The following is a 12,555-nucleotide window of genomic DNA, read 5'->3' on the forward strand; positions in this document are numbered from 1 at the left end:
CCACGACTTACTGTTCAGTCTCCCCATATGGATATTCCTTTGGCCCCTGACAACAATTCCAGACTTGCCAGTGACCTGCAGGAGGAGGGACATAGGATGAGCAGACTGCTGTTTGCCACCAGAGTGCATCCACACTTACTTATGTGCCTCTGGTTCTCAAAAGCAAAATAAAACCCCCAAAATTAACTGTGGGGTCAATCCAATCCCAGACTTGAGGAGATTTGCAGACATCACAGCTGGGAGGAGAGGCTTTAACACGGGAGTCTCTGGTCCAGTCTGTTCAGTGAGGACAATGTATGGGTACTGGGTTCACTGCAGATTGGTGAGTGATAACTAAAGTGCTTGTCCTCTGGTAGGCTGGCCTCCAGAACAGACCAAAGTTCCACTGAGCAGCTGTTTAATAACTAGAGTGAAAAAGGGATACCCCACCTGTTTTAAAGGGAGAATAAACTTCCAGATGCAGCCTTGGCAGAGGCTAAGGGGGTGATGTGTTACAAAGACAGAAACCTCCTTCTATCCATGGAGGTGGCTGGAGCCCCAGCACCCAGGATCACAGTGTGGCCAGGCCAAGCCCTACCAGGTGTAGCATTCACCCAGTCCCCTGAGAACAAGGTTTAGCCTCTCCCTCCTGGGATGACCTAAATTATATCCTCAGCTTTTCAATAAGGTCTGGTCCTGCCAGTGCAGCCTTTCCCCCCAGGTTGTCTACTACCCTTACTCACATAATATGCAAAACTTATACGGCTGGTGTCTTCTCTCAGGTCATCCCTGCTGAGTGTGAAGGTCACCTGGACATTCTGCTTCAGGCCACAAGGCAGTGTTTCTGTGGGTGGGTGTATGTCCAGGAAGCTCTTGGTTGTGACATGGAAGGGCTGCAGGTGATGGTAAGCGTTCGTGTAAGGGAAGTCAGGCCTTCGAGGAGTGCGCATGAACTCCTCCAGTGTGAACTTCCCCTGGAAGGGCACAGAGACACACAGAAATGAAGAGTTCATGCTTCAGTGCTTCGTTAGGCTGTCATCAGCTTGGTTTGAGAAAGGCTGTTGGCTTGGTGCCTTCCAGCTGGCTCTGTGCAGAGCTGTGTGGTGAGCCCAGGCCTGAGCTGGCAGGGGGGCTGCAGGGCAGGAGGGGGGAGCACAGGTCAAGCTCAAGGGTTCTCACTGTCCCATATGCAGAGGTGGTGTTTACCTCCAGAGAGACTGATGAGCTGTTCCAGGCAGTAGTGTCGAGGTTGAATGATGCTATCCCACTGTCATCTGTGATGTACGTTTTGATAAACCGACGCCTCATGAACCTTATCACAAGATAAACTTTCCTGTTCTTCATACCAGTTCCATAGTGATCCTGAACCTTAATCTGGTGACAACAGGGTGAGGCAGGAAAGGCAAAGTCAGATATTTCTTCCAAAGTCGTACCCAAAACCTTCCTATCTCTGACAAGCATAGACCTTCCTGTGTAGGTCACCTACAGACTTCGGTCTGGCCCCAACAAGACAGGAGAATTGTACAGCTCCCTCATCTCTGACGTGAAGCTGAGCGTGGTTCAAATCTGTCTGCTCCAAAAGGTGTGTGTGGCTAGAACATGAGGAGTTTCTCTCCTAGCCTACAGCTGAGACATCCTTGCATCCCAGCATCCCTGCTGAGACACCACTCATTGCTCTCAGCAGACACTGGCGGTGCAAACACAAGAGGGAACCTGAAATGCAGCAGCTGTGACTACACTGTCAAGCAATGAGACACAGTGCAAGGTAAAGTACTCTGTCTGAGGAGCAGGAAATGCTTTGGGTCAGCTAGATTTACCATATGCCATATTCCTTGGCAAATGAGAGGGAGCAAAAAAGCAAGGGAAGAAAATCACCTTCCCCCTGTACGGTACTCCAGGGATGTAATATTCATTGGGCGTCTCAAATACTGCCCTTGCAGCTGTCCTGGAGATGAGGATTTGGCTGGAGGTGTTGATCTGCACCCCTGTTGGAATGCAGAGTGCAAGGGAAGCAGGATCAGTACCAGAGGTGACTACTGCACTGTAGTTTAATCTCACTTTGTTATTCCCAACCCCTCTTAGCAGTGTCTGTAACTTCCTCCCCAAAACCAGCATTCTTCAAGGTTTGGAGGCTGCTCCTGTGGCAGCTCCTTCTTTAGTTAAGCTGTCTGCAAGCCTCTTTGTAGCCTCATGGACCCACAACACTCATCCAGCTCCCAGCCACTCCTCATCCTCCTGCTGCTGGCAGAGTAGCTCTCCATGTCCCATGATGATCCCAGCAGCAGGGAGCCCTCTCTAATCCTCAAACCCCCAGAATGGTTCCTCTTGCCCCTGTACTTTCCCTGCTGAGCCCCTGGGTACCTGTGCCCATCTCCAGGAGAGAGGCTTCTGCATAAAGTTTGTTGTCTTCCTCGCTGGGAGTCAGATTGAAGATTGATGTGCTGACAGAAGGGGTGAAACACCCATTGCTTGCTGTCTGCAATAGGGAGTGACAGGTATTATTTGGGGCTGGGGAGAAGGGAAGGGGCCAGAAGTACAAGGGATTAGTCATTCTGTCATAACTATTGACTGCAACAAATAATAATGCAGAACTCATGAAACACTGGAACGTGTTCCCCAGGGAGGTGGTGGATGCTTCATTCCCGGAAACGTTCAAGTCAGACTGGAGCAGTTCAGTTCATTCAAGGTCAGACTGCTCTGAGCAGTTCATTCTGTTCACTCAGCCCTTGGCACTGCATCCTCTGTGGTGCTTCTTTAGTGCCCATATCCCTTCCAGGGTTTTACTCACAGGACCGCTGTATTCCCTGCAGATGTCCTTGCTGACATTCTGGGGCCACCTCCTCGCTTTCTGGCACAGAGCCACATGCACGGTCCCTCGCACTGCTTTCCCAAAACTGTACCTGCAGGGAGAAGGCCACAGGAGCTTCTGGGCAGAGGCACTGCCTGCTCTGTCCAGCACATCACTCCACACAGCTGCCTTTGGTGACAAAGGTCTTACTGCAGCTGGCAAGCAGGCAGGCACAAATTAAAATAAAGCACTTTGAGTACTTTGGGAGTGCAATAGTGTGGTCTGGCATCCAACAGATGCAGGAGCAAAGGAATAGATGCAGAAACAGACAGGAGCAGACCCACAGCCTCTGGAGCTCTCCCAGAGCTTCTGGGCACTTGCTGTCCTGGAATTGCAGGCAGACACAGAGAGTGGACCTGATTTATCCACCCAGTGATTATATTAGTTTGGGGGGGAAAGCAGCAGAAATGGGTGTCCCTACAGACAGCAAATTGCAGCAATAGAGCCACAGAGTGACCTCAGACTTGCCTCACTATGGGCTTATCTCATGATCAGGGCTCTTGTTTCCATCATCAGACCTGCCCTGCTGATTTAGACTTTTAGGTATTTCCTCTGCCTGCTTTGCTGCCTTTTCTTGCTTTGACTCCTCTCTGACTTGCCCTTTGGAGCAATGCTCCCGACAGTATCAGTAAAAAGATGACATCTATGACCCATCCTGGTGATGTAGAGTGGTGTGCACTATTTACTACTACAGCCTCATATGACCTGATTGTAACTGTCCCAATTAATGAGAAATTATGTCAGACCAATCAGTGGCAAAAGAGACAAAAGTCTCCAGACAATGCAGCCCCAAATACAAATGAGCTTATCAGATTTTGAGTGCTTTTGAGCTCTTTGTCCTCCCTTCTTTGTGTTTATACTTTGTGTCAGAGGTTCTGCCCTCCTTCCCACCCTCATCTGCTCCTTTTTTGCTGATAACCACATAACTAGAGAAATTTATCTACTGCTTCTAAGGTAATAAGTTCAGTAGCATATAAGTTAGAAGGAAAGGCATAAACTCCTAAAGAAATGCCAGCTCCTGCTCCTTTACCTCCACATGTCTGTCCCTTATCTGGTAAGTGTTTTTCCCACATGAGATCTTTCAATGCTGAACAGACACATCTTCCAGAGGAGGGTATCTGTGGCCTAGAGCAAGTCTCCCTATAGCTGGATGTTCTCTCTCATGTGTGGCTCAGGTACCTCTTCCCCAAGGAGGAACCTGTTAGCTTAACTCTTGAACTATTTGGGATTCTTCTAAAGGAATAGCTCTGTTTGACCCTTCTTGAGCTGCCTCTCTTTGATGGACTGAAAAGACAGGAGACATATGGAAGGAGAGACACAGTTTTGATGCGATCTTTCCCCTGAACATTCTTCTTACCTGCCACACACTTGCAGTGGGAAGGTTTTATCTGAAGCATAAATCTGAGCTGGTCCCTCAAAGAAAACATCGAACTTTTGCAACACTGGAACAAAAACCTCAGAGTTACTCCACCAAGGGCAGAAGACTACCTGGGCACAGGGTCACAAAAGAGAAGAGTATGTTCCCATGAAGGAACGTGTTAATGAGGTAAAAGCAAGCATTAATTAAAAACAGGGAAACAAAAGAAAGAATCTTTTTTTTTTCCCCAACAGTCTTGCAGAGGTGTTTAGTGTATTCTCAATCTGCCAGAAGGTACCTTCTCCAGAAATCTCCAGCACAATCTCCCTTGTGTTCATTTCTATATTGTCCATAAATTTGTGTTCTGTCATAGCTCTCAGGCAGTAAATCCTATTTTACAACATTTGGCTTTACATTGATATACAGACAGGCAAGCAACAAACAAGCATCAAACTTCTTCCACCCCTTTCTTCATTCTCCTTACCACGTTCCTCCACCTTAAAGGTGCTGGACTGCACTGAGCTGGACTTAAAGGACTGGGCACTGATGGTGTAAGTCCCCAGGGAGAGTTCATCAGCTAACTGGAAAGAGAGATCTGCAATGCCCTGTTTTGGTCTCACATCCAGCCACTGGCCAATGCGGTTTTGGTTCGGGTCCTGCGGTGCAAGGGAAGGAAAGAAGAGGCAGTCATCAGCAATCCTGGCTGTTCTCCACCCCGAGCCCACTGGATTCAAAGGCATGTCAGACATTTCAGAGGCTTTCACAGGCTCCTGCTGGTTTTAGCCCAGATGGTGATGCTGGAGCACCAACAGAGGTGAACCCGACCCACCCAGGTTTACACTGCTCTGCACAGCCATGGAAAAAGAAAGTAGGTAAGGTTCTGACATTTAGACCCTCCAGCAAAGATGGACTATAAAAATTAGCTAAAGCCTGGCCTACATTCCTGAATGTAGAAATGGATGAAGTCAAACCATTTGTATCATCAAGTCTTGTTAACAAGAAGCATTTGGACAGAGAATGTGCATGCATAGGGATTAAGAAAAGCAACTTGAACCAGTAAAACAGCATCCTAGGTACTATCCATACTAAAATACCCTTCCTCATAACACCTGAGGAGTCTGGAACACCCACCTGGATTTCCACCATGGAGTACTGCAAAACAAACAGACAGCACTGTCAAAAACTGGCAAGACACAGCAACCTGCACTCTTACCCACCCAGTCCCTGTACTGTGACAAACATTATGATACAAGAAGCTTGATCCTACTGAAAACAGGACAGCTGCTTTGAAATAGTAAGGAATAGTAAAAATCTATGTTATTCTTCAGATTTGCTTTTTGATCCCTGAATATTTAAGATGATTTTGGTAGGTATTTGACAATGATGAAAGCTAGAATTTGCTCTAATAAAATGGGGAAGAGTAGGAAGACTCTCAAATACCATCATCCCAAGTTCACAAATATTAAATGGCTTCAGTTTTGTAACATATATCCGAATAATTAGCAAAACTACATCACCTATAGGAAGAATACTCAGAAAATCTTCCTTTAAAATCCCTGGCGTAGGAGGGAAGTTATGAATTAATGCTGACTTCATCTGACAGTAACAGGGAGGGACAAGAGAGGACACACTTCAGCCCTTCTAGGCCCATTAATTCTCTGTTTGTCCTTATATCACTGCACCTCTCATCCAGGAGGCAGTATTGGTGAAGAGCCTCTAATCTGGGATCACAACACATAAAGAGACAGGAGCAGGGCTCGGGAGAGTAACCAGACTGTAAACATGCAATTGACAGGTAATTCACATTATTCATCATTCTAACCTTTCATACAAGTTATCAGAGGCAGCTCTGTTTTCACTGAAATAAAAAAAAGTGCAGATTAAGCTGCTGGTGAACACCACCCACATTAACTTCAACTCATCTATTTTACAAACTAGATATTATAGCTTCAGTGCTGCAGTGCACTCAAGCCTTTATAATAGCTTTGACTAAACACAATCTCTTTGAATTTTCATCACAGCATAATTAACAGTTACAGTGTTAATTTGTTTGTACTCACACATAGACATCAAGCATTTACAGTCAAATATGTACATGAAACAATTGTAGGCATGGAAGCATGGAAGCAAATGTATTGTTTATACTTCATTATCTTATTAATGTAAGATATATGCCTTCCCTTTGTAGAGAAGAAAAGAGTGTTTGATCCTAGGACCTCGTCAATAGCCCAAGACAGAGGAAATTAAGTCAGTAATAAAGAAGCTGGAAGGATCTCTCCCTTTATTTTAGTCTGGAAGGATTGGGTCCAACTCCCCTAATGTGTGCCCTTCAGTATTTTAATTGTCATGGCATGAATTCCTGTTGGCTCTCCCTAAATTGCTTGAGGACTGAGGAGTGAAATGGCTATAGCTGCTGGCTGCAGATATAATTGCTTACTGAGGAATGGCATTAGCCTTGCAGTTTCCTGGCCACCACATACGTAAGTCTCTGGCAACCTCTCAGTCCCTTGACATGGGGACAATGAGCTGCTGCCAGCAGCAAGTCAGTATAATTTGGTTATACTGTTTTCTCTCATTTTTTTAATGATCACTTCCTGTGAATCCTTCCCCATATGAATTAATTTTTTTAAAATGTTGCAGTTTGCTTCAGGCTCTCCTGCCACCCTCAGGTGCCACACACTGCACAAATCACTGAGCTTTCCAGAGCTGTGGGAGGGGATCTTTGAGTCTAGTGATGTTTGTGCACAACTTTGTCTGATAATTATGCCCATGGTCAGCAACCCACAGACTGGTCCCCAGAAGCCCTGCCTGCTTTGTTGGCAAGGGCAGGTGCACTCAGGTAGCTCAGCTAGATGGGAATGCTGGCACACTCCCCAAACACCATCCAACCCTCCCACCAACCAGCAGCCATCCTATAACAGCAACAGCAGAGCTATCAGCCAACAGGAATTGCTGTTTAAGTTTGGTTTACTTGAGGGTTGGCATTGACCACCCTGGGTGCTGGGACTGTCCCAGCCTCCCTGGCATGGGGTTGGTAGAGGAAGCAGAACCATCTGAAGCCCGGAGACTTCCTTGCCTCCACTTAGACAGGCTTTACCTTGCTATTAACAGGAACAAAATCTTCAGTCAGTGTCACAATCCTGAATTTCACTGGAGGGAGAAAATGGAGTAAAGCACATTACAGACAGAGTGCATGTGGGAATGGACTTACCCCACTCTTGTCTCACCCCAGAACCACAGCTCCACACCCAGCCCTAGTGGCAGCCCCATGCCTGCCCTGCAGCCCCTCTCACCCTTTGCTCAGCCCCACTCACCTCTGCTTGCCCCAAGTACGTGGCAGCAGCACAGCTGCTTCACAGTTTAGGGGTTTACCCATGGGCTACAGCCAGAGTGACTCTTACATTTCCTTGTCTGCAGTGTAGGCACACCAGTCCCACCTGGCCCCGGCCAAGAAGCCACATTCAGGTCTGCTCCCTTTTCCAAGCCAGCTCTGCTCCTAGAGCATGTCAGGCCCCCCTTCCCAGGCCCCTCCTGCTGCCAAAACATGGGGTCCCTCACTGCAGCTCTGTCCCCATGGAGGCCACATAGCACAAAGTGCTCAGGGCTCCACTGACAGGAAATTGGGAGCAAAGCCTGGCAGCGTCAAGGCAGGGCCACTGTCAGGGTGCTCTGTGCTTTGCTCACCTGTCTGTCCCGGATTATAGATGGGCTTATCCATCTGAATGAAGGTGCCTGTTCCAGCCCTGCGGATCAGCACTTTTTTCTCTTCACTTGCACTGAAGTAGTGGCCATTGGAGATGTGCAGGTGCACAGTGGCCACCTCCTGGCTGCCTGCAGGTCGGGGCACCTGGGACACAAAACAGGAGAGCCACGAGGTTAGCAGGCATCACAGCAGTGCTCTTCTGGCTTCAGCTGCACTGCAGGGCCAGGCTCTTTGCCACCTTACTCTGGAGGCCAGCACAGGGTGTCCCCTCAGTGGCTGAAGGCGTGAAGGCTGTGTCTGTGGAAGCACAGGGAACAAGGCTTAGCAGCTGGGATAGATCTTGGACAAGAGAAAAAGGAGTCTGTTCTGACACAGAAATTTTGTTTACTCCTTCATGGGACCGCTGTTAGAATCTGCATGGAGCAAGATGGAGAAGATTTAACTCAAGGGAAGAAAAGGTCTATGGTGATGAGAATTCAGTTTTCTAGAGTGTGAGGAACAGAGAGACTGAAATCCCATCTTATTATCAGTGCAAACTAAGAAAATAAGGATCATGAGTTTGGCAAATAAAAAAGATTTATGCTGAGCTTGTGTCTACACCCTCCCATGTCTTTCCTAGTCCTCCAGTACACTTTCAAGCCCCGAAAGAAAAGCTTGGAAAGAAGCAGACATGAGGGAAGCTGTCTGAGATGAGAGGTGTGACTCTTTCTGCATCACAGATTCACAAACAACACGCTGTGACATTGCATCCTCCTCAGGGGAGAGAATGAGCTGCATGACTGCCATTTGGGTGCTTCTAAGCTATCCACCCTCCTCAGACCTTTGTTCTCTGGCCAGGCAGCCTTTCCTCAGTGTGCCACCAGGATATCCCACAGGAAGAGTGCCACACAGACAGACAAAGGCAAGGAGCAAAGCCCCCGGGCTGCCACTAAACCCTCCCCGTGATTTTGCATTCACTCCTTTCCATGCCCCCTTATCTTCTGTCTTCCTCATTCTCTCTTTCTTTGGTGAGAGGCAAATGAGGAAGCTGTGAGCTGCCAGAGAGGGGTCCCTGCCAAGAATGACTCTGACCTGGAATCTGGTGCACTCAAAGATCCAGTCGTTCCGGACGACCTTGTGGTAGAGGCTGAGGTTGCCAGATGGGTGCACAAGGGTTAAGGCCACACGAATGGGCTTTTCAACCCCACGAAGGTCCAAGCATGCCCTCTGGGATGAGGGGTAGGGCAGGGCAGCTGGAATGATGATCAGGTACCTCCTGCAGTGGGGAAACAAGATATCATCACATTCCAGGAGCCCTCTCGCCCACTCTGGGCACTACAAGGCTGGCCTGAGGAAACAGGAGAGTTTGCCATCTCTGAGGCTAGGAGGTGCTCCTCTAGAGCACTGGAGAGACTGGGACAGATTGCCAGAGTGAGAACCTTGCAGGGGGGCTTGGAAGGTATAGAGTTCATTTCAGATAAATACAAGACGAATACTTTCAAGTGACAGAAGAGAATTTGCCCTTCTTGCTTTGACATGGCTCCTCAACTACCCTGATAGCAGATTGGTTCCTGCTTATCCATCCCCTGCCTTGCAGCCCTTTTCATTTGCCCTTCACTTTTCCCTTCAACCCACCTCATCCTGCACTCCCTCACTTTTGTTCCCACCACCAGTGCTCACCTAGTTCTTGTACTGCAGTGATATCTATCCATGGGAGAGGTTCCCACCTTCAGGAGGACCCTGCATTCACAACAAGGCTCTGCACCCCACCCCATGTCCAGTCCTTCCAAGAGCTGACTCACAGGGTCCCACACTCTCTCCCTGCTATCTTGGCCCCTCCCTCAGCATTCTTATCAATCACCAGATTTTTAAATGGCACTTACGGTTGTGCCACTACCCCCAGGGTGTAGAGCAGGCAGCTCAGGAGGAAGGGAGTCCACATTTTAATGGGAGAATCCCAGAGGGGTGGCTTCCTTGGGAGCGCTGGTCAGGGGAGAAAGTAGAGTGCCTCTCCTCTCCTTCCAAAGTCTCCAGGACACCTGCTGTTGTTGCTGTTTCTCCCAGGAAGCAGACACAAAGCCCCAAGGTTTCCTTCCCTCCACCTCTTTCCTGCATTTATAGTGCTGCAGGCACAGGGTTGTACCACCCAGGATGCTCCCCAGCCAATCCAAGTCCTTTTGGACTCTGGCCTCACTGCTCTCCTACTCCCCCATGGATGGAGCAGCATCATTCAGACAAATGTGCCTTTTATTTTCCAACCAGCAGCCTGTTTCCTGCTCACTGCACTGCCCCTGCTCCCTGGGCCAGATGCAGCCCAAGTCCCATTGTTTGGCCTCCAGCTGGATTGTCCCATGACCCCTTGGCATGTGCACCCAGCTGGAGCTCACCTTGTGGTCATTCTGTCCCCAGGCTTTCTGAGTCTGTAGCACCCAAGGCAGGTCTCAGTCCTGAAACGGAGACCAGGCTTTGTACAAATTCAGTATATTTGCATAGCTCACTGCTCCCTCACAGAGGAGGAAAGCACAGGGAGCAAGCAGAGCTAGACTCCTCACGTTGCCTCTGCCCTACAGACATTTCAGTTTGAAGAGAAAATTGAACAGCTGCAACTCACCCCAGCTGTATCACATTGCTCTGTGCTACAGTTCAAGGCCAACCTACTCACACCCTCACCAGTGGAGGAAATGAGGGCTAAACATTGGTCAGGCAGGTCAAAATCTGCATGGCTGAAGCCCTACAGAGTCTTGCCTAGCTACCAAAAGGCTATGCTCAAGCCCTGGGTGATGGGAACACACACTATCTGGTTTGGGGCCTTCTTTCCACATGCTAATTTTATATATGTTAGTCCACTGATTGTACTGAACTTTTCCCTGAGTACCTTACCATAACTGAAAAGAGAATTTGGTTCTTGAAACTACTTATTCCCAAAATAAGGAAGTTCTTCAATTTTAGTGTCAAGGTCATTTCATATCAAAATGTACCACTAATTCTTCAGTACCAAAGTGAGTTCTTAAACATGTAGAGCCTAGTAATATTTTCCTTTGCTTTAGTACAGACTGACCATGACAAGGAAACAGTTTTGGGTCTTTCTTTTACCCACTCATGCACACACATGTAATGGGCAGATACAACTCCTCTCTCTCCCTTCCCTCTCCGTGGGCTTTGTTCAGGTCAGAGCTGCTGGTGCCAGCAGTTGGGAAAAATGCATAAATGCACCTGGACAAACAAGCAAACAGGAACTGGAGCAAGAATGTGAATCATTCTGACACTGAGCTGCCCTTCATTTCTTTCCGTGGGTCTCAAAAAGTACAGGCAGTGCCCATTGAACAATCCCAGCTGACATTTGTTTGTTCACAGCAGATCCACAGCAGTTCCAGGGAACAGCCAGATCCCTCATAACAGCACAGGGGCTCACAATGGCAAAGGGTGTCCTGACTCCCACTCACTCCAGCAGCTGTTTTGTGAGAGCAGACATGTAAACATCTCTGAAGTTCTGGGCTTGGTACTGATTGGGAAGCTACACCTGAGCACCCAATCCAGTCTAACTCCCAGTGAAACAGAATTAAATAAATGTAGGAGCAACAAAAACAAAGTGGCAGGCTTGGTGAGTGTGATTCATCTGCCATCTCCATCTCCTACTGCCAGCACAGTGACCAGCTGCTGGTGGGCAGGAGGCACTGGGGAAGGGAGCACTTCTTAGCAGGGCTCTGCACCCCCCAGGATTGGTGACAGGACACACAGTACCTGGGTGCTGTCCTGTGCTGAGATCTTTCCCCAGCCCACAGATCCACTCATCAGCGGGCCCAGAGACAGGCAAGAGGCACATCCAGAGTGGATTTGTGTCCCTGAAAGCCAGTAGTTCTCAGTGCTCAAGCAGTGAGCTGATCACAAGCTAAATGGAAGGATGCACACCAGCAAGCTCCAGCCTGAATCACCACAACCCCTCCATTTTGTGAAGGATAAAAAAAAGACTGGGATGTTTGACATCTGCTGCTCTAAGCAGAGAGGGGATGTTTAAGCCAGAGAGATAAATAATAAATAGATGTGTTTTGTAGAAAAGTGGGTTTTCCCTTAAATTCTCTTGGAAGACAGCCACCTTCTTCCAAATGCTCTCTAGTAGCCAGACAGGTACTACTGTCTGTAATACCATCACAGGTATTACTGTTTAAATCTCATAAAGAACATTTTAAAGGACACAGAAGAGTTGTTAAGAAACTGGAATAAAAATAACAGTGGATATTGAGTCAAAAGTGACACTAAGTGTAATTTTTACCCAGAGTGTGTGTACACATAGGCACAGGAGTTGGGGGGTTGTGTGTGTGACCTCTGTATGCAGTAACGGGCTCCTGCATGAGCTACCCCTCATGGTGTCAGCGAGGGGTAGGTTGGATCCCTGTGTGTGTATAACCACCACAGGAGTTGTTTTCCCAATAAACCTCTATGCTGGGGATTTTTCTCAGACTGTGCTTTGCTAAGCTCTGCAAAACAGATTGTAAGGACTTGGTGGCATTGGCAGTGGTAGGTGGAGTTCCTCCCTCTCTGCAAGACTCCAAGCTCTAGGCAGTGCACTCTCCAAATACCATTAACAGCTGTAGGCCTGGCTGGCTCCAGTTCTGCTTTTTGGTATCAGCAAGGACAGAGTTTGCCAGTGGTAAAGGAAAGGGAGAGAGAAGACATTTGCAAAGAAAGCAG

General features: G+C 48.1%; 1 protein-coding gene across 1 annotated transcript in view; it reads right to left on the reverse strand.

Annotated features, from left to right (window-relative positions):
- LOC139592770 (alpha-2-macroglobulin-like protein 1) overlaps positions 1 to 9,808 on the reverse strand; it is a 25,806-nt gene extending 15,998 nt beyond the window's left edge. The window contains exons 1-13 of the mRNA XM_071432990.1: positions 9,750 to 9,808; positions 8,959 to 9,142; positions 7,869 to 8,031; positions 7,282 to 7,334; positions 5,316 to 5,336; positions 4,669 to 4,840; positions 4,185 to 4,269; positions 2,768 to 2,879; positions 2,341 to 2,455; positions 1,855 to 1,964; positions 1,186 to 1,353; positions 723 to 953; positions 12 to 75 (exon numbers count right to left, since the gene is read on the reverse strand). Of these exons, the coding sequence (XP_071289091.1) occupies positions 12 to 75; positions 723 to 953; positions 1,186 to 1,353; positions 1,855 to 1,964; positions 2,341 to 2,455; positions 2,768 to 2,879; positions 4,185 to 4,269; positions 4,669 to 4,840; positions 5,316 to 5,336; positions 7,282 to 7,334; positions 7,869 to 8,031; positions 8,959 to 9,142; positions 9,750 to 9,808 (1,537 nt within the window). The remainder of the gene's footprint in view (positions 1 to 11; positions 76 to 722; positions 954 to 1,185; positions 1,354 to 1,854; positions 1,965 to 2,340; positions 2,456 to 2,767; positions 2,880 to 4,184; positions 4,270 to 4,668; positions 4,841 to 5,315; positions 5,337 to 7,281; positions 7,335 to 7,868; positions 8,032 to 8,958; positions 9,143 to 9,749) is intronic.
- Between the last annotated feature and the right edge of the window lie 2,747 nt (positions 9,809 to 12,555).

Source organism: Agelaius tricolor, unplaced genomic scaffold (genome assembly GCF_023055355.1).
Source record: "Agelaius tricolor isolate 1412-34295 unplaced genomic scaffold, bAgeTri1.0.p SCAF_9, whole genome shotgun sequence".
Classification (NCBI taxonomy): Eukaryota; Metazoa; Chordata; class Aves; order Passeriformes; family Icteridae; genus Agelaius; species Agelaius tricolor.